Genomic DNA, 21,066 nt, shown 5'->3' on the forward strand with positions numbered 1-21,066 from the left:
AAGCTCACCTACCTATAAATATATAGAGTATGCATCTTTTGGAAGACATCAGCCATTGCTCATAAGCAGAAGTATAGCAGCTAATCTTCCAAAATTCAATAGGTAACATATCCCATCAGGCAGGTGTGAAGGGACATACATATCCTTCAGAAACTCTGGTGGCCCTCACATCCCCATCTTTCAGAAGAGCTGCTATCTGGGCAGCAGCACAGTATGGTTACACGGAATCAGAAACAGGCAGAGCACTAGCTGCTTCCAAAGAAGCTGAGAAGTTCAGGATAAAATATCGACAGCATATCCTAATCAGTTCCTCTACAGCTTACTGTACCTGAAGCAGCTAGGATCTTAAATAAGCCTGAGAGTAGCAAACTAAGAAATGAGTTTGCTTTTTCTAAAAAAAATTAATAGTTTTTTTTTTGTACTTGACAGTACCCTATTATGTTGTATGAAAAAAATTATAGACAACTATACCACAAAAGGTGTTGGTGTTATATTGGAGAAGAGGTACACTGGAATTCCCTGACTGATGAACGTTGTTGCAGCAAGCCTTGCAAACCTAAATGACAAGAAAAGTTTATTTGGAAATACATTCATGAGACTCTCACTAGACAGTTAAATAAAATTCACAAGGAGCATGTAGATTTGATTCTGGTGTAATTCATTTGTCCCTTATTCTGGTTACAAACATGGTCCAAATTTGCAGTACAGACTGGATTTTACCTGTGTTTCATACCAAAATGCAAAAGGAGAGCAAAGCTATATTTCTTATCTTCAGATGCACAGTGTACACATTTTTACATTCAAATTGCACACACATCTAACTGCTCCAAAGAACATGCTATTGAAGCAGTGAACAAACTAGAATACATTCCATATAACATACAAATAAATCATTTCCACAGACTACTAAGAGTACCTCTTGCTGCTACCTCCACTTGAAGGATGGGCGCGAGCATCAAAACCAATGACAACCCCTCTTTTCTTTAGATCACTGAAGTTCTTTTCAAGGTACCTGCAAAATCCCTAAAGACAAAAAAACTCAGAACTTAATCTTAGTATTTTAAATGTGGCTGCAATAAATTTTAAAATCTTTAAACATAAACAAACAAACAAACCAAAATAAAAAAGCAAGTAAAGTACCCTAAATTGGTTTAGGGTAAAATTTTCTGGGAGCAAGAAATACTGATTGAAAACCAAGAAAGTGGTGAGTTTCCAAACAAAAATACTGAAATATCACTGATGGGTTTTATAATATGAATAATTCCAAATGAAAAATTTAAATCCAGGTAGATTAGGTAAAAATGATAATTTTGGATTACAAAACTTCACAAGTGATTAATTCAGATGCTATTTTCTGGCCTGAAAAAGTAATCACTACTAGTGAATATATTAATTTTTTAATCTCAAACACACCAAAATGAAGCCTGTTTAGGACAAAGTAAATCAATGACATGGGATACACCCTTACTTTTATTCAGCTTCTCCAGATACAGCAGATCTACTCTAGGATATATGAGGTATTAGAACTTTTACGCAAATTGAGACTTGCACAGATATACTAAATTGGCTTAATTTGGGATTTCCTATATTTTTACTGACTGAGACAGTAGGAAAAGCATCTGGCACGTAAATACCTTGCAATGTCATCTACAAAAGTGACATGCAAATGCCTGTTCTCACTTTCAGGTGACATTCTAAATAAGAAGCGGGCAGCATTATCTCCTGCAAATGTAAACAAACTTGTCTGCCTCAGTGATTGGCTGAACAAAAAGTAGGACTAAGTGGACTTGTAGGCTCTGAAATTTTACATTGTTTTGTTTTGAGTGCAATTATGTAACAACAACAAAAATCTACATCTGTAAATTGCACTTCCATGATAAAGAGATTGCTCTACAGTACTTGTATTAAGTGAATTAAAAAATACTATTTCTTTTATCATTTTTACAGTACAAATATTTGTAACAAAAATATAAAATGAGCATTGTACACTTTGTATTCTGTGTTGTGACTGAAATCAATATATTTGAAAATGTAGAAAAACATTCAAAAATATTTTAATTGTGTGTTCTATTATTGTTTAGCTGTGTGATTAAAACTGCAATTAATCACGATTAATTTTTTTTAATCGTGTGAGTTAATTGCAATTAATCAACAGCCCTAATATAACTCAGTAAGATTGCAATTTTAAGATAAAAGGTTTAAAAACTACAATTTAGCTGGCGGAGCCGAAGTTACGTGGGCCCAATGTGGGTCTCGCTGTGGTGGGCTCCTGCTGCACTGGTCTGGGCATGAGGGAGCGGCCCCTTTCTGGTCTCCTCTTCTTATGGGCTACCGGGGATTGAGAACAGTGCCGACCACTGCCTTAAGTGGGAACCCTGCCAGTGCCAAGGGTCTCTGGCAGAGTCCTTCCTTGGTGACAACTCCTGCCTCATCATTGCCAGCACACCAATGCTGAGGTGTTCAGCGTTGGGTCTGCTGAGCCGGGGTCCAAGTGAAAACGTAGAGCAGCCTCCATCAGAAGAATCTCGACGCGCTGATTCCTCTCCTTCTGAGTTTTCTCATGAAATCCCCTGCAGATCTTGCAGCATTCCTTTTGGTGACTCTCCCCCAACACTTTAAGGAGGAAGCATGGAGGTCACTTCTTGACATAGACTTGTCACATGCTGCGCTGGGTTTAAACCCTGGGGATTGAGGCATGCCCCGGTACCGAGGCAAAAGATGGCAATAAAGGGAGAGAGTTTGACATTATCTAATTAAAATATGACCATGTAAACCATGGTTGCTACCACTGTTATATAATTGCTACAAATCTTATACGAAGTGTGACACATAGCCGGAAAGGGTTAAGCAGCTTGCAGGCTAATTGACTCTGGGTCAATCCTTAGGGACATGTTAGAAAAGCATGTGAATGGTAATTAAGACCATTCTATGGTAGATAGGGTAGAACTTTGAAATGCAAACCTATATTGTTAGAAATGAGAGGCAATGCTAATTCTGTGTGTGTACTCATATCCTGTTTAATGCTAGCCATGTAAACAGACAGGAACTGTCTGTCACTATAGCTACTGATTCAGAGATCAAAAGGGAATATTAACATTTAGATGAATCTTGGTGCAATAATGTCATTGTCTCTATGTCTCTTTAAAGTTTGTGATAACTACATGGATTAATATAAGACTATTTATCCATTAAGTAGTTTAATTACCAGTGAGGTTTAGGAAACAGAAGGTTACATTAAAAGCCTATTGTTCACCCAGAACTATATGGTCAAATGGCTACTAGAAAACTGTATAAAAGACCTTTGGGACCTGATCCTGTCTTCTCAGATCTGCTTGATGCTTCTATGCAGGGGAAGTTTAAGCCACAAGATTGAGATCCCAGTTCTGAGTGGACCACCCTGATATAATTTGGACTATAACCTATGGACCAATTCTGAAAGACCTCTTTGCAACTACAAAGCTCACCATCTCTGCTATGAATCTGAACCTCAAGAATTATACTCATGTCTGTATGTATACTGATCTTTTAACCAACACGTTCTCTCTTTTTTAATAAATTTTAGTTTAGTTAATAAGACTTGTCTGTAAGCGTGTATTTGGGTAAGATCTGAAGTATTCATTAACCTGAGGGGTAATGTGTCCAATCCTTTGGGACTGGTAGAACTTTTTTATATGATGAATAAGATTTTCAGTAATCCTCATTATATTTGATTTGGGCATCTGGGTGGAGGCCTGAGGCTGGGTTACTTTAAGGGAACTATGTTTCTGGCTTCTGGGTAACCAGTGAGGTGTTATGGAAGCTGTTTTGTGCTGGCTTGGTAAATCTACATATTGGAATATCCACCAGCTTTGGGGCTTGTCTGTCCCATTCTTCGCAGTTCACCCTGAGTGACCTCAGTTGGCTCCCCCAGGATTCCGGTCACAGGGGGTTACCCGCTAACTGAAACTTATCTAACACCATACTATGAACCTAACTATTTACAGGACAAAAGTTCAAACTACTAAATAAGTTGCACTTGCAAAGCAAGAGCTAACAAGCGTTCTGGCTAACCATCACAGGCAGTAAGAAGGAACTGAAGTGGTGGCGAGTTGGCAGGGCCCTATATTCAGGGCCACAAAGGTGCAACTCCAGGGGCACCCAGACCGATCTGATAGGTACTGCAAAGGGAAAAACCTTCTGGCAGCTGTGCACGCACTCCTAATTGGAATGGACATGAGCAATCACTCAAAGAAGAACTAGAATTTCAATATATGCAAGTGGGTTTTCTGAAGTGGTCAACATTGGCCTAACTCTGCTCCCAGTGAAACCACCCTTGAGGTTTTGGACAGTGGTTAAGTTCAATTCTATTTCCAATTTCATCTGGTTACCTTTTCATTAAAAATATTAGTTTCTACTGAATGCAGAAGAAAAGCCTGCAGTTAAGTAATAACAGAAAAACAAAGTGAACTTGGTACCTGAGTTGTCTGAATAATAGTAAGGTCATTCATCTGAGAAATTCCTGCCCCCATGGCTGCTCTGAGTCCTGCTGTCCCAAACTCCATCCGTGACCCAAAACATTTTTGTAGTTCTCCTGCATTTTCTTCAGCAACCAGTTGCTTCACTATTTCTGAGGTTTTTGTATTCTGTAAAAAGATACAATATATTGTTATTCTGAAAAAGCTTGTTATAACTTTAGTCTCAAACTGTGACATTCCTTACCATTTCTTCTGCTGAACTGATTCTCAGACTAGACCTGGCATACCACATCTAAAACTCCAAAGTATTAGTCATAACACCTTCATAATTTTAAATCAGTGTTATTATAATGGATTCTTATTTCAATACTATACCCATAATCTGGCATACCAATTGCAGTTTACATACCCTTTTGAGAACCTGACGCTGAAATCTTAGCTACATTTGCAAGTCTGCAAGATACAAGAATATCAGAATATAAGAGGAGAGAATTTCAGTTATGTGAATAAAGGAATTTGAAAGAGAAAGCATACTGAAAGGCTATTTAGGGAGATAAATACTAATTCTGAAATATTACTTGTATCGTACTACAAATGTGCATGAAGCGGTTAAAAAAGCACACCATCTCTGTCCCACAAGTTTAAAGTCTGCCTAATACAATAACTACAGGAGGAGAAAATATGTGAAGGGGTAAAAAGGGAGGGAAGATCAGGGCAAATATATTGCAAACAAGCAATAATTGGAGAGAATATATCCATCCATCCTGACTGTTACACTTTTTAAGTTTAAGAAACTACTTTAATCCTCCTTGAATAAGTGGGTTTTGAAGAGGGAATTGGAAGAAAGGGTCTCATCACCAATTCTAGAATACAACCTTACTCTATTCATAATGGGGTGGGGGAGTTGTTGGGCTTGTTTTGTTCTTTAGTTCATTATGTGCACCACTTTGGAGGCATTTTCCTCTTTTCTCGGAATGTTACATGTGAAATACAGTTGTAATATCTCATCCTATGAGTTGCACAAGACCTTCACTATATTAAAAAGAGTATTGGATTCAAATTTCTACACTAGCTGTAATTCCCTGAACTCTGATAAGCCAGACAGAACATTAAGAGAAGTGATGGTCCAGTGTGCTTAGGGTGCTAGCCTAGGACCTATAAGACCTGGCTTTGAGTCCTTGCTCTGCCACAGACTTCCTGTGTGACCTTGGGCAAGTCACTTACTTCTCTGTGACTCAATCCCTTATCTACAAAATGGGATGAATACTTCTTTTCTACCTCACAGGGGTCTTGTAAGGATAAATACATTAAAGATTGTGAGGCATTCAGATCCTACTGTGATGGATGCCAAAAGAGTACCTTAGATAGATTGGACAACAATGCTATGTGATATGTGGTGTCTTGCACAATGCATTATCCATTTTATGATTTCACACATTTTCTACTGAAGCAGAACAAAGGTTAGATTTTAAAATGGTTACATCCTACAGAGGATCCTACATAGGATTGCTGAGGGCAAAGCTCACCACAAAGTTCTAAAGTGCTATAGGATTTTTTTTTTAAATATAAACACACAGGCTCTATCCCCAAAGCAACAGAATTACATATTAAAAAATACTTTATTTTACAATAGGAAAATACTGAGAGAAAATGCACTTTGCAGATAGGCCCCTAGGATGCTTTTTCAATACATGATTTACACAAACTGTGACTCATGGGAGTAATTCCATCAAAATCAATGCAACCATTTTCATGCATAACAGTTCACAAGACCAGGACTTCATTTTGTCATAACTGGGAAAGTGACGTGCAGTTTTTTACTTTTGATTTTGTAACTTTCTATTGGTATTAAAGCAAACCCCATGGAACCCAAGTACCTGCGTGGTGTTTTCTTGGATCACAGTAGGTGTACAAGGGTTATATTGATTCAAACTGGGTTTGCTCAATAATATTCTTGAAGCTCATTGTGTGAAAAACTGTTGCAGACTGGCTCATCCCCCTTTCTCAATCATCGCAGTGACCAAAAAGCATGTTAATCAAGAACATCTGCAACTTCAAATAAGATAGCAGTTGATAAAAATTAATGCATTAAAATGTTAAAGTACATTTTTCATTTTGAAAAACTACTTAAAATTAAAATTGAAATTATGACAGACCTCATAAAAGTCACTAGCTAACCAAGCAGAACGAGAGAGTTTGTTGAAGTGGTAAACCAGCTTTTGACAGCAGTAGCTTCTTGTGCAGGTGCAGAGAGAATACCTACTTTCTTGATCACTGGGGACAACACCACCATCCAGCATGTCACTCAAGCCCTCAGCCTAGGCGTTATCTTCACGTCAGATCTTTCTAGGTCCTCACATCTCTGCCATATCTTAATCTTCCCAATTTTTTCTGTATAACCTTTCTAAGATATGGCCTTTCTTATCCATCCATGTAGATAAAACTCATATCTAAGCTCCTATCATCTCGCATCTCAATACAACATCCTTCTCTCTGGCCTTGAGAAATACAATCTTGCCCCACTTGTGTCCTCTCAGAATGCTTGGGAAAATATCACTTTCTAAACCTGTTGCTTTGACCATGTAACCCCTCTGTTTGCATCCCTCCACTGGTTCCCTCTTCATTATCACATCCAACATAAGGTACTCATATTCACTTCCAAGGCCCTACACAGTCAATCCCTACCTATCTGTCATTCAGTATCAACCTACTCACTTGTTAAAATTTTCCAACAAGCATCTCCATGCTTTCTACCATGCTGCCCCACATTTAGTAGGCGCTCTCCATAAACCGCCTATTACTTGACTATGGTCAAATATTCGAGCAAAGAATGCCCTGATGTAGGCAGTGGCCTATCTTTTTGATTGTATCATGCTGCCATTTGTTAGCAAGCCCACTTAAATAGCCTAATCACTCACTTTACTACATGCTAATGACACCTGTGGGGGGAAAAAAAACTGACTGATTGGCTGGAATCTCCTAGAGCAAACTTTTATGTATATCTTTATTTGTATATCACGTCATTGATGCAAAGATATAGATGAATAAGTTGAAGCGGATAAAACAAAGATAATGACAACCAAGATGTTTGAAGAGTTGGCCTGTTCCCTAGCTAATCATTTAAAAATAACTTTTCCAGTTGCTCTGTGTTTTATTTAATTTTGTTTTTTATTCCTTTTGTGACTGTTCAGTCTTGAATAATGTTCACTTTTAAATTCCAACCTAACATTGCAAAAAAAGGTAATTATACTTTCTTTTTTTAGGTCTTCATTACATTGTACTTTGAGTTATTTTAATATAGAAAATGCAATTAAGTAACTTGGGGTTTTTTTTTTTTGTAAGTAAGCACAAGTATCTAAGGCTAAGCCTATTGGAGACAACAAAGTCTTACTCTTCTTTGTTAATGTTCTAATGAATTAGTGCTTTAAAATATCTTTTTTTGCCATTTTTGACATTATTTGACCAATGTTTGACCAATTATTTTTGGATTGGTCAAATGTCCAATTCCACTTCAATTTACTAACTACACATAATACTTAGTTTTAAATGCAACACCTGTTTTGATAAGAAAAAAGCTTATGTATCCAGTACATTTCAGGTAGTTTCAGTCAACTAATACAAACAACTTTAAAATGCTGTTTTAGCGCATGTTTAATTGAATTCCAATTTCCATTAGAAGATATCGATACAAATTACAAGTGAAAAATTAGCCTCATAAATAAGAAATGTATGATTTCCCCATTTTTAACATAATAAAAATGTAAAAATTAATCTGAATCTATCTTAAGCTAAATAATTGCATCATAAGTGAGTAATGATATGGTCTGTCCTCATTATCCAAAAAGTATCAAGTTTAATGTAATGTAAAGACTGTATTTAGTTGCAAATCAACATGATTTAATGTTTACCAGCTAATTTGAAACAACTTTTCTTTAGGAAAAATACCTAAAAAGTAGAAATGAAAACTACAATTAAAAATGAACGATTTAAACAAGTTTTCCTGCTTGCTGATTTAAATCATGATTAAAATTGATGATTTAAATTGCCTGATAAGTCATTCTAACTTGGAAGACATTATTAAGTATGATCCAATCACACAAGACCACCAGATGAAAAATACTGCATGAGGTTCTGAGTTATATATTAAATAGTCTTATTTATTTATAAAGGGCCCTGCAATGCAAAAGAATGCACCCCTGTATTCACACTCTACATATTGCAATAATATTTGTACAAAATATGCTTTGTGAGCTATCATTTGAAAACTAATGACTTACTGGTCAGTAAATATCATGGTGAAATGTATGTAGCAACATTATGTGTAAAGTTATGAAATCCCCCTGTATGATGTTAAGGCACATATTCAAACTCACATAGCCCCGATTAAGTAGACTTGGTCAAGGAGGCCTGTCAAACATAAGAATGTGTGTTTACCACAATTTGCATATAAGCTGTAAAAAAAGAGTCCTCAGACAGCAAGAGGGGAAAGAAAGAAGACCAAGAAAATTCGACAGAGCATAAATAGGTGAAAAGAAATATACCTCTACCCCCAATATAACACGGTCCTCAGGAGCCAAAAAAATCTTACCAGGTTCTAGGTGAAACGGCGTTATATTGAACTTGCTTTGGCCTCGAGCATTTCCATTATCAATAGTTACTTCCCGCCCCGACCCATCCACCTGCCCCGCTCCTTGTCCCGACTACTCCCTCCAGAGACCCCCTGCCCCTAACCACCTCTCCCAAGACCCCACCCTCTATCTAAGCCCCCCTGCTCCCTGTCTTCTATCCACACCCCCTGACAGGCCCCCTGGGACTCCCACTCCCTATCCAACACCCCCATTCCCCACCCCTGACCACCCCCTCCCCAGAACATCCAAACCCTCCAACCCCCTGTGCTCCCTGACACCCCCCGAGACCCTCTGCCCCTTATCCAACCCCTCAGCCCCGGCCCAGCAGCATGTCAGAGCCAGGTAAGCAGCCCTGCCCCCCAGAGCATTGCTTTACTGCGTTATATCCCAATTTGTGTTCTATTGGGTTGCATTATATCAGCGTAGAGGTGTAGCATGAAGCCTCCTTCCTCCAGCAGACTCCATGTCTACTTGCTCTCAGCTGGAAAGAACTTTAGTGAGGCATGACACTCAGAAAAATGCTTTTCAAAGGGTGACTGGACTATAAAAGTGAGGGGCAAAACACACCAAGTTCTTGCTCCATACCCATCTCTCTCTTCATGTAAGATGACCAGAAAAACAGCCATTGGACTTTGGGGCCAGATTCTAGCCTGAGAGTTTGGTCAGCAATGTTACTGGAAATGTGCTAAGGAACTTCACTTTGAACCAAGTCTAGTTTAAGTTCAGAAAGAGTTTTATCTTTATTTTTCTTGTAACCATTTCTGACTTTAATGCCTCATTTCTTGTACTCAATATCTCTTTGTAGTTTTGTTCTTTAATCAAAATTAATCCAGTGTTGTGAATTGTTTGTGTAACTCCATTGAAGGCAACAAGCTATTATGTACTGACCCCCTTAGAGGGGCAAAAAAACCTAGTGCAGGGGTTGGCAAACTTTTTGGCCCAAGGGCCACATCTGGGTATGGAAATTGTATGGGGGGCCATGAATGCTCATGAAATTGGAGCTTGGGGTGAGGAAGGGGGTGTAGGCTCTGGCTGGGGGTGCCGGTTCTGGGGTGGTGCCAGAAATGAGGAGTTCGGGTGCGGGAGGGGGGCTATGGTTGAGGTGGAGAGGAAGGTGAGGGCTCCAACTGAGGGTATGGACTCTGGGGTGGGGATGAGGGGTTGGGGGTGCAGGAGGGTGCTCTGGGACCATGGATTCAGAGGGCAGGAGGGGGATCAGGGCTGGAACAGGGGGTTGGGGTGTGGGAGGGGGTCGGGGTGTGGGAGGGGGTCAGAGGTGCAGGCTCCGGGCAGCGCTTACCTCAAGCATCTCCAGGAAGGAGCAGCATTGCCCCCCTCCGGCTCCTATGCAGAGGTGGAGCCAGACAGTTCTGCGCGCTGCCCTGTCCGCAGGCACCACCCCTGCGGCTCCCACTGACTGCAGTTCCCAGCCAATGGGAGCTGTGGGGGCAATGTGCGCAGCCCCCTGGCTGCCCCTATGCGTAGGAGCCAGAGGGGGGACATGCCACTGCTTCCAGGAGCCATGCGGAGCCATGGAATGGTTGGAGCGGGGCAAACTCCCAACCCCGCTCCCCGACAGGAGCTTGAGGGCTGGATGCAAACAACTGAAGGGCCAGATGTGGCCCCCGGGCCATAGTTTGCCCACCCCAAACTAGTGTACCTGGACTGTCCAGGAGAGGGCTGGACAATGCAGAACACACATTTTGGGAGGGAAACTCAGGACTGGTGGCATGTTGGCACGTCACCTGCAAATAGTAACCAAGGTTCCTGGAAGCTGCTGTTTGTTGACAGGCTGCTGGGGTCAAAGCTGCTGGACCAGGGCTGTGGCTTTACACAGACACTCAGGGTGCAACCTGCATACTGGCAGGCTGACTAAGAGTGACCCAAACTGAAAGCTACAACAGCAAAGCATTGTGAGGCACCGCAGGTATCAGGGCAGGGGTGAAACAGCCCCTCTGGTCTGGACAGCCCCCTGGAATGTCATAGGGACAAAACAGGAAAATTAAAATACATTGTTGAAAACAAATGAAATGTAAGAGCCAAACAGGATATTCAAAAGCCAAGTAAAGTGCCATCATTAAGAAGGGGCTGGTAATAATTAAAATCAACTCTGAAAAGAAAAGAGAACAAAAAAAGTAGAGATTATGACAGAAGACAGAACTAGCGGACAGAGTATTGGGCAGGGGCTCTGAAGATCTGGGTTCCAAGCCAGCTCTACACTACACTGGTTTTCTGGGTAACCTTAGGCACATCACCTCCCTGTGCCTCAGCTTCCTTTTCTGTAACAATGTACAGAGGGCAAGGAATGCTTCAACACCCCAATTCATCAAAATCAAAACAAAACCTTTTGTTGAAATGAATTGTTGGGATTAATTTTTTTCTCAGGTTCAGAACAGAATTACTGGTCAAAACCAGAGAGAAAGAGAGTGGGCACTCACCTGGGAGGTGGGAAACCAAAGCTCAAATTCCTGCTCTCAGTCAAGCCTGACTTTTGCATTTAACCACCAGTCCAGTTGAGGGGCGGGGCCCTCTCCCTCCAGAACAGTGGGGTGTGTCTGGACTTCCCGTCTAGTCCTACATGTCCATGATTTCATAATTGTTCTCGACATGCAAGGCTTGGTCGCCAGCCCTAGCGACACGTAACAATACTCCCCTTTGTCAAGGGCTCGGCCCGGATCTAGGGCGGGAAGGCATCCAAGAGCCTTCGTGCTCTATCGAGGTATTATTCCAATCAACAAGTTTGGCCTAAAACTTGAGACTTAACGGAGCTTTTGTCTTCCAGCCGCAGGCCGGATGCCACTCTCTCCCTCTCGTACCTAGCGAGCGTTTCTAGCGCAGCCCCCACAGCCGAGCCACGTGGGGTCTTTTCCCCCCCGTCAGCGCCACAACAGAAAGCGAAAGAGGCACAGGGACGCAGCCGCTTCCTGCGCTCCGCGCGACCCACCCCCTGCGGGCAGGCCGCCAGCGGCACGGAGCCCAGCGGCGCCGGCCAGGGCTCAGAGGCCGAGGGGCGTGCCGGGCACTCTGCCGCCGGTCACGGCAGCCCAGGCGGCCGGGCACAGGCGGATAGCCGGGGAGCTCACCCAGCCGCCCGTCCCGCGGCAGGGGCGACGCCGGGGACAGCGCGGCTGGGGCGCAGGCAGGGAGAGCGCGCCGGGCTCCCCGCCTTACCTTGTCCCAGCGCAGCCACTGAGCAGCCGCCTCAGTCAGACTCGGCGCCGCCATCCTGCCCGGTCGGTTCAGCTCAGCGCTGCCCTTCCGGAGCGGAGCGCTCAGAGGGGCGGGAATCGAGCGGGAACAGCCGCGGCCGTTAGCTTCCCTCCGCTTCGTCCCTGGGCGGGGCGAGGAAGGATCCGGCCATAAACTGCTGCCCCTCCCGCTGTGCTGCCTTCGCTGCGGCACAAACCGCTCCCTCTCAGCCCTCCCGCCGGCGGGGGCACTGAACATGCGCCGGAGCATTCGCGGATGCAGCTGCCCTCGCTCCAGGCAGACTTCGCTGCCTGCTCTTCGGAGGGGTGTTAAAAAAGGGCGGGGCGGAGCGGGGCGGCAAATCGCAGCGGGGGGGAGGGGTCAGGGGCTGAGCGGGGGGCAGATATTTGCTGGCCGGGGGGTCACGCGACTGTAGGTAGCGGCAGAAGAGGGGCTGGAAGGGAAAAATCCGGGGTGGGCGCCTGGGTTAAGCCCGGGAGGAGATGTTGCCAGACTCTGTGTGGAGACAAACCCCTGTCGGGGAGGGGGTAACAGTTACCCCGTGGGCTGAGCCGCGTGCTGTGCTTGCAAAGGTAGGGGGGGTGGGGGGGCACAGAGGCTTTTTTATTTCTGCTGACAGGACGCTGCCTGTCAGCCGTGGAGCAGAGGGCGGGTTCCTGGGGCTGCGTTCTTAAAGACACAGGCCTCCCACTGCCTAGACTGTCAATGCTGAGACACTGCAGCTTCTCTCTGTTTTATGTAAGTGCTGAGCTGCTACCTTACTGCGAGAGCCAGGAGACTTAATGCTGTGAAATATTGTACACGCGCTCCCTCCCTCAAACTCTGCGCCACACATTTTGAGTATTTAAAAGAGTCTGCTATCAGTTTCTATGTCTATATGAAGTCACCACAGCTCATTTCTCTTACATAACACACTGAAGTGCTAAACTCCCCCCCAGAGCCCACACATCCACACCCCCTGCTGCACCCCCATCCATTGCCCCAGCTCAGCCTGTATCCCTCCTGCACCCAAACTCGCTCTCAGAGCCTGCATCCCAAACAGGACCAGATTAACCTTTTGTGAGCCCAGTGCTAAACATATTTGTGGGCCCCCATGGGGGCAATGGGAACATGGGGAGGGGCCAGAGTCCTCAGAGCAAGGGGCTGGACAGGGCAATGGGAAAGGGGCATGGCACGGCAGGGACAGCCCCGTTTCACCCAGCCCAGTAGAAGGGCACTGATTACAAACCTGTAGCCGCCAAACGCACACTGGCCTGCCTAGCCCTGCACTGTCATTGTGCTTCTGCCCCTTGGGGGCAGGCCCATGCCACACCATGCTACCCCCTGGCCCAGCACCCCTCTGACCCCCTACACCCAGTGCCAAACCACCCAGAGACCCCCACAAACCCGTATGCCCAGTGCCCTCCCACAGACCACTATAAGAACATAAGAATGGCTGTACTGGGTCAGACCAAAGGTCCATCAAGCCCAGTATCTTGTCTTCCGACAGTGGCCAATGGCAGGTGACCCAAAGGGAATGAACAGACAGGTTAGCATCAAGTTATCCATGCCCTGCTATCACCCCATCCCAGCTTCTGGCAAACCGAGGCTAGGGACACCATTCTTGCCAGCCTGGCTAATAATCATTGATGAACCTATCTTCCATGAATCTATCTAGCTCCCAGCACCCCCCCCCACAGATCCTCTCATTGCCCAGTGCCCCCCTACCCGAACTCCCCACACAGCTCTCCCACCACACCTGCACAAAGCCCTGCACCTCCCTGCCCAGAGCCCCCCCATACATCCCCTTACTGTCCAGTGTCCCCCCACAATCCCACCACCACAACTGCACAGTGCCCCACACAGACCCACCCCGACACACACGGATTTCCCCCACTGCACAGCGCCCCTAACACACACAGATCTCCCCACCCCCCAACTGCCCAGTGCCCTCCAAAGCTTCCCACTCCCCAGCACCCCAAAACACACAAACCTTCCCCACTGCCGAGCACCTCCCACCCCCTCACTGCCCAGCACACACTCCCCCCAACCCTCTAGAGATCTACTCTCCCACACCCTGACCCCCGGCCACAATAGGAGGTGACTGTGTCTGCCAGGCTGAGCCGGCAGTGCAGCCAGGGCTGGTCCTGGAGCACGATAACTCCAGCCCCTTGGGAGTGGTGCAATCAGCCAGGCCGGAGCAGGAGCAGGGCCTGCCCGAGCCAGGCTCCCTCAGGACCCACATGCCTGGCAGGACTCAGCTAAGCCCCCCGCACTGTCCCCTGTGACTGTCTGAGAGTGGCCCAGGCTCTGCCCCGGGGAGGCAGGTGGGGCCCCACAGGTCCCAGGCAGCAGAGAAAGCTCAGAGCTGGAAGCAGTGCTAGGGAACAAGGTAGATCCCTGGGACATGACTCCCGAGATCCCACGCAGCCCAGCCACACCCATTGGCCCCATGGCCAGCAGCCCTGCCCAGGTTGCATGGTGGACCCCAGCTGCTGGGTGATGAGCCCCCTACAGGCAAGTGGAACCTGCTGACTGAGAGCTGCTTACACAGCAAGGCCTGGATGCTGGACTGCCCTGGGCGAGGGGCCAGACCTGGCTGTGTGGATGAGTTAGAGGGGTCCATAATGGGGCCCTTCCCAGTGTGGGTCTGCTGCCACTGTGCCATTGACACCATTGTAAACCCGGTACTGACCCCAAACCCCCTCCCACAGCAAAACTCCCTTGGACTTGTTCTGGATGCCACCAAAAAATATACAAACCTGCTGCCCCTGATGCTACTTTACTGCTACAAGAGACTTGATGCAGTGAAATAATTTACCTACATTCCCTCAAACTCTGCATCACACATTTTGAGTATTTAAAAGAGTCTCTTATCACTGTATGTCTACGTGAAGTCTCATAACGGTTCACAAATTTGTCTTTGCTGCTGCTGTTATTCCCTGAATTACACTCTCTTCCTTGTAATCCAGTTTAATTATAGTTTTGCTCCTTTAAAAATGTTATTTCTATTACTGTTATTACTCTGAACACTTCGTCATTTATCTGTATTATCATTGTACAATGCATGTCACTGTGCTGTTTATTTTTTATTTTAATAGCTAATGCTCATCAAAAAAAATTTAAGGAAGTAGTTGTTATTGGTTTTAGCAATTCCATCTGTGTTTCTATTATAGCACTTGCACTTGCTATGGTTATGGTACTTTGATTTGTAATTTGGAGTTTTTAATTCTACCTTTTTTTCTTTTTCTTTTTATAGCACAAGTTTATTTTGTTGGGTCATGTGACTTCCACTATGACTGATTTCCTGTCCTGTTTTCAACAATTCCTTTGCAGTTGCTCCACCAATGAGGATTGCCTTTTGCTGCATTTATCTTGCCTGTGAATCCAGCCCTTAGTGTCCCATGTTCACACGTCATTGCTCATGTGTAAAAGTTGATTCACAAATATTCCGTAAGTGTATTATATTGTGTCATCCTACATCCTTCCCAAGGGCAAAAATCTTCTGCAACAATGAAGGTTTGGGCTGATAAGCAGTGGCTGCAGAACTTTTGGATGCACAAGTCCACATTCCTGCGTCTGTGTGCAAAACTCACCAAAATAAAAGCTGCACTGACAATGGAGAAGCAAATATAAATTGCACTATGGGGACCTGCAACACCAGATTCTTATTGGTCAATCAGCGGTCTCTCTACTAAACCAAGGTGAAATGGATTTCTTTAATGTAAAGTAGTCAGAACATATTGTTAAAGATCATTTCATGTTCAATGCCCTGTTAATACCTCTGCAATCACAGAACAACAAAGTAGTGTTACTGGGTTTCAGACTGTTGCCTCTTACACCTTTCTTAAGTTTCCATAGCTATATTTCTGAGTAAGGCTAAGTTTTCATAGAATCATAGAAGTTTGGGGTTGGAAGAGACATCAGGAGGTTATCTAGTCCAACCCCCTGGTCAAAGCAGGTCCAATACCAACTAAATCATCCCATCCAGGGGTTTGTCAAGCCAGGCCTTACACCAAGTAACAAGTTTTCAGGGCCAGAGAGAGGGGAGCATTTGTGCAGGGGCCAAACCGTGCCCAGGGGAGGGAGGGACAGATGGAGGGGGCGAGTGCCAGCGGAGAGGCCTAGGACATTGCGGTAGCCCATGATCGGGGTAGACAGGGGGCTGGGAGGTGCAACACATGGGGGTGGAGCCTGCGCTTGGGCCCAAAACCAGGTGTGGGGGCAGAGGAGCTTGTGTCTGTCTTGGCTCAGCACCCACTCCCAGGGCTACGGGGGTCACAGTGCCACCTAGCCCGGAGCTTAGCAGTGCTCCTCTCTCTGAGATGCTGTGCTAAACTGCCCAAGGAGACTTGACTCAGTGCCCTGCGTCTCACCCTGACCTGCCGCTCTAACCAGCTTCAGCCTTGGCACAGGCGTTTGGGGTATGACATCATTGCTTTCCCATTTCTGGAGGTGTAATGTGCTCGGGCGTAGCCTCCTGGCAGCCCTCAAATGCGCCTTGTCTGCTGCCCCCTCCACCCCGCCAGCCGGGCACTCCATTCCTTCCGAGTCGCTGTCGATGCTTCCCTCCGTTTGTTTATTTATTTAAAAAACAGTATTTTCATGACTCCGCCTCAGCACCCCCCTCATTTACCTTGGGTACCATTGTGCCACTTAAGGTAGGATTTTGATAGTAAATAATTCTACAAAATAGTTTCTACTAGTAGATAAGCACTCACATCTCAGTGTTTTCTAGTATAATGTTTCCTATGTTCTTATATAATAAGTTTGCAATTCACAATTCAAAAATTGTCTTTTTTATTTTTCCTGGAAGTACAAGTCCATTCTTTATTTTATGACACCAAGACTGTCCGATTTCCTGGTTTATCATCAAAACTTCATCCATTTCCTTTGTTGATCCACAATGAGAACTGCCTTTTCTCAACCATTCTGCCTCTCTCTCTCTCTAGAAAATTATGGCTTGTCTATACTGGAAAGTTTTACCAATTGTACAGGAGTTATACCAATAAATACCCTATGGGGACACATATCTGGGATAAGAGTGCTTTTTGTGGTTTAGCTTAAGACTCTTCCAGACCAACCAAGCTAAACTTAAAAAGGCACTCTTATACCTGAACAATTGGCTGGGATGATTTAGCTGGGGTTGGTCCTGCTTTGAGCAGGGAGTTAGACTAGATGACCTCCTGAGGTCTCCCAACCCTTATCTTCTATGATTCTACGAACTGTGTCCACACACAGAGTTATGGCAGTATAACTATACCTGTTTAAACCTACAACAGGACCTTTGTGCTTCACGTCATCACTTGTGTGTAGAATTTACTTCCCAAATATTCATAAAGGGCACTATACTATCTATCTAGATTCACGTGACAGTGATATCAATGGGAATACTTGCTATGCAAAAGTTAAGCACTTGTTCAATTTTTTTCTGGATAGAGGCCTTAGTTTGCACGCTAATACTGCAATTGTTAATTAGCTGTGAACTCTACCAAATAATCTAAGTATCTAATACGTATCTACATTCCTATAACAGTCTGTGCTGGGTTGGACTTCCAGTAATATATAATTTTGTTTTCCCTTAATTAAAATAATTCATTTCTTTAACTAACTCCCACATCCTGCAAACACTAAAGCACATGCATCTCTTCCTGTACTTTATCAGTTGCACTGATGTTCATTTTGCTACTGATTTGTTTATATTTCTGATTGGATATCTTACTTTCATGGCCCTGGCCAATCATTAAATTGTCTTTACATTATCATAGTTCCATAATATTTCATAGATTTTAAGGACAGAAGGAATCTTTAGATCCTCTAGTCTGATCTATAACAGAGGCCATATAATGTCATCCCCTTATCCCTGCACTGAGCTTATTGTATTTGACCCTTCAGCACCTGGTATTTTTTCTGTGAAGATACTTATTACACTATAATCAAGCCATCTCTCAATCTTCTTTTTGATAAAATACACAGATTGAGCACTTTAAGTCTCTCATTGTAAGGCATTTTTGTGGCTCTTTTCTACACTTGTTCCAATTTTTCAATATCCTTTTTAATAACTAATAATACTTAAGAACTCTATATAGTATTCCAGTGTCAGTCTCACCACCTGATACTGAGGTAACATGATGCCCCTTTTACTCGCTACTCCTTCTCTATACAACCAAAGATCATATTAGCCCAGCATTGCACTGGAACTTCTGCTTAGTTGCTTAATCACTCTGACTCCTAAATCCTTTTCAGAGTCATTGCTTCCCAGGATAGAGTCTCCCATTCTGCAGGCTTACGTTCTTTGGGCCAGGTTTTCAAAGGTATTGAAGACTCGAAAAATCAACTGATGCCTGCACACAAGTACACTGCTCCTGTTAAGTCTGATCTTTTTTATTCTTATTGGAAAAATAAAATTGTGCATGTGTGACCCAGGAACCTCTTTGTGCCAACTGGAAGAGGACACAGGAGGTGCATAGGGTTTTACAGAGATCCCTTGGATCGGTATCTGCATAATAGTTCAACAAAGGGTGGCATGTGATGTCTCTGACGAGCGCCAGTAGCCCACTTTTCATCATTATCATTGCAAAATATATTTACGTATAATGTTTAAGAAGTAACATATCTATAGTGAAAATTATGTTCTTAAGGTCTTGGAGCTAAGGCCGGAGGTGACATATCTAGGAAATGTTCCTTTATACTTATCTCACTGCCTGGTCATTTATATATTATTTATTGTATATCTCACAGTGTATGCCAATTTGCATATGAAGCCACTTGTGGACGAGAGACTGCAAAATCTACAAGAGATTAAATCTACAGGAATAAACAAACAGCAAGGGGGGTGTCCTGTTTGTGAATAAAGACAAAAGATTATTCTGATATATATTGAAGTGCAAAGCAACACATTGAGCCCTTCAACAAGGTTACAGGGTTACTATATGTCCGGGTTTTCATAGATGTGACCTCTTTTTTGGTAGTTCATTTTCTGATCGGGTGGATTTTTGAAATAAGAGTCAAAGTCCAGGGTTTTTGTAGAGCAGATGTTGCAGCTCAGAAAAAGCCCTGATTGGTGCACTTTTCAATTGGTCCTTCCCCTGCATCCACAGCTGATTGGTCCATTCCCCTTCTGCCCTGGCTGCCAGCTCTGTGGAGGGGCTTGTGCCAGCCACCCTGCCACGGTGACAGGACGTGACACTGCCCACCCACCTCCAGCGAGTATCTCCACTGCAAGTATCCCTTCCAGCACCTCCAGGTATCCCTTCCAATACACACACCCCTCCAGCACCCCTCAAATACCCACTCCAGCACCGCTAACTGTACCCACCTCCAGGTCCCCTGCCCCCCAGCCAAATGTCCTCTCTTTGGGAATGTAAAATATGGTAACCCTAAATGAGGAGGCACACTGACAGTGTGCTTGTTTTATGAAAGGAGCGTCACAATTAACCTAGCTGCAAAGTGCCGCAAGGATTTTGGGTGAGCAATACTCTACAAGACATGAGAGCTTCTTGTTAGAATGTGTGTTTATGATTTTATTTTATTCGTACCACTTTGTTTCCAATACTTCTACTTGATATCACTTGAATCTTTATGGCGGTAGGAGAAGTTCTCCTGCTTGACATAGTGTTGTCCACACCAGTGCTTTTGTCTATGTAACACATGTCACTAAGGAGGGTGGTTTATTCACACCCCTGAGCAACATAAGTTATGCCAACATAAGCTGTAGTGTAGACATAACCTAACTCTTTCTCTTTATTACTGCAAAACTCAGGTGTAGTGAACAGGAGCTACCTACACCTGGTCTATGCTCAAAACCTAAGTGTTCTCCCTAAGTATTCTCTGTTCTACTCCACACAAACCACCCCAGACTTACAAAATGTTATCATTCCTTCAGCCTTTTCCTACAGAGAGCCCCTTCCTGCACACTGCACCCCCTCCAACACCCCACACTCCCTCCACCCCAACCCCCTGCCCCAGCCCTACATTCATGACCCTGCATATAATTCCCCCACCCAGATGTGACCCTCAGGCCAAAAAGTTTGCCCACTCGATCTTAGAGTATGTCTACACTGTAATAAAAGACCCATTGCTGGCCCAGGTCAGCTGACTCAGTCCTGTGGGTCCCGGGCTGCAGAGCTATAAAATTACAGCATAAACTTTTGAGACCCTGAGAGTGGGGAAGGTCCCAGAGCCCAGGCTCCAGCTTGAGCCCAAACATCTACACAGCCTGAGCCTTGTGAGCCTGAGTCAGCTGACCCTACACAGCCAGGGCTGTGCCATGGGTCTTTTATCGCAGTGTAGACATACCCATGGGATTCAGACCTGTGAGGTGCAAAGTACCCTCAACTCCCATGGAACTTAATAGAAGCTGAGGGTGCTCAGTGCCTCATAGGATTGAGACCTTAGACAGCAACTTGTGAGATGAGTGTAATATGTGCAGTCATACCCCCAGTAAACACATTTATAGACATGGTCATGATTGGTCATATTGGACCTTCATACTCAACATGAGCAGCACATGGAAGACACTAATCTTTGACAATTGGTATCCCTAATATACATGTACGTGTACTTAAATGTTTTCAGTCCAATACAATTGAGCGATTAGCTTTTGGTGATTCCCCGATTAGGAATAGTTTCTGTCTTCATCAGTTAATAATGAACGATTTTACCAAATTTCAAGATTCTACATGAAGGGGAACATGGACATTAAGTCACAGAGTGACTTGTTTTAAGTATCTGTATAAAATAGAGCATTTTACATTTGTTATTTGTGGCGGTTCAGTGATGAGACAGAACACAGC

The 21,066-nt window shown here is 44.2% G+C and overlaps 1 protein-coding gene across 4 annotated transcripts in view; it reads right to left on the bottom strand.

The window, feature by feature from the left end:
• Positions 1-12,569, bottom strand: part of PGM2 (phosphoglucomutase 2) — a 31,240-nt gene extending 18,671 nt beyond the window's left edge. The window contains exons 1-5 of one of the 4 annotated variants that reach the window (XM_048848608.2): positions 12,254-12,342; positions 6,332-6,506; positions 4,455-4,622; positions 917-1,023; positions 472-556 (exon numbers count right to left, since the gene is read on the bottom strand). In XM_048848608.2, the coding sequence (XP_048704565.2) occupies positions 472-556; positions 917-1,023; positions 4,455-4,541 (279 nt within the window). In that variant the 5' untranslated portion in view covers positions 4,542-4,622; positions 6,332-6,506; positions 12,254-12,342. Of the gene's footprint in view, positions 1-471; positions 557-916; positions 1,024-4,454; positions 4,623-4,863; positions 6,017-6,331; positions 6,507-11,520; positions 11,906-12,253 lie in introns of those variants that run through there. The other 3 variants (XM_048848607.2, XM_048848610.2, XM_048848609.2) reach the window with 3 other exon arrangements.
• Between the last annotated feature and the right edge of the window lie 8,497 nt (positions 12,570-21,066).

This window comes from Caretta caretta, chromosome 4 (assembly GCF_965140235.1).
Source record: "Caretta caretta isolate rCarCar2 chromosome 4, rCarCar1.hap1, whole genome shotgun sequence".
In the NCBI taxonomy this organism is placed as follows: Eukaryota; Metazoa; Chordata; order Testudines; family Cheloniidae; genus Caretta; species Caretta caretta.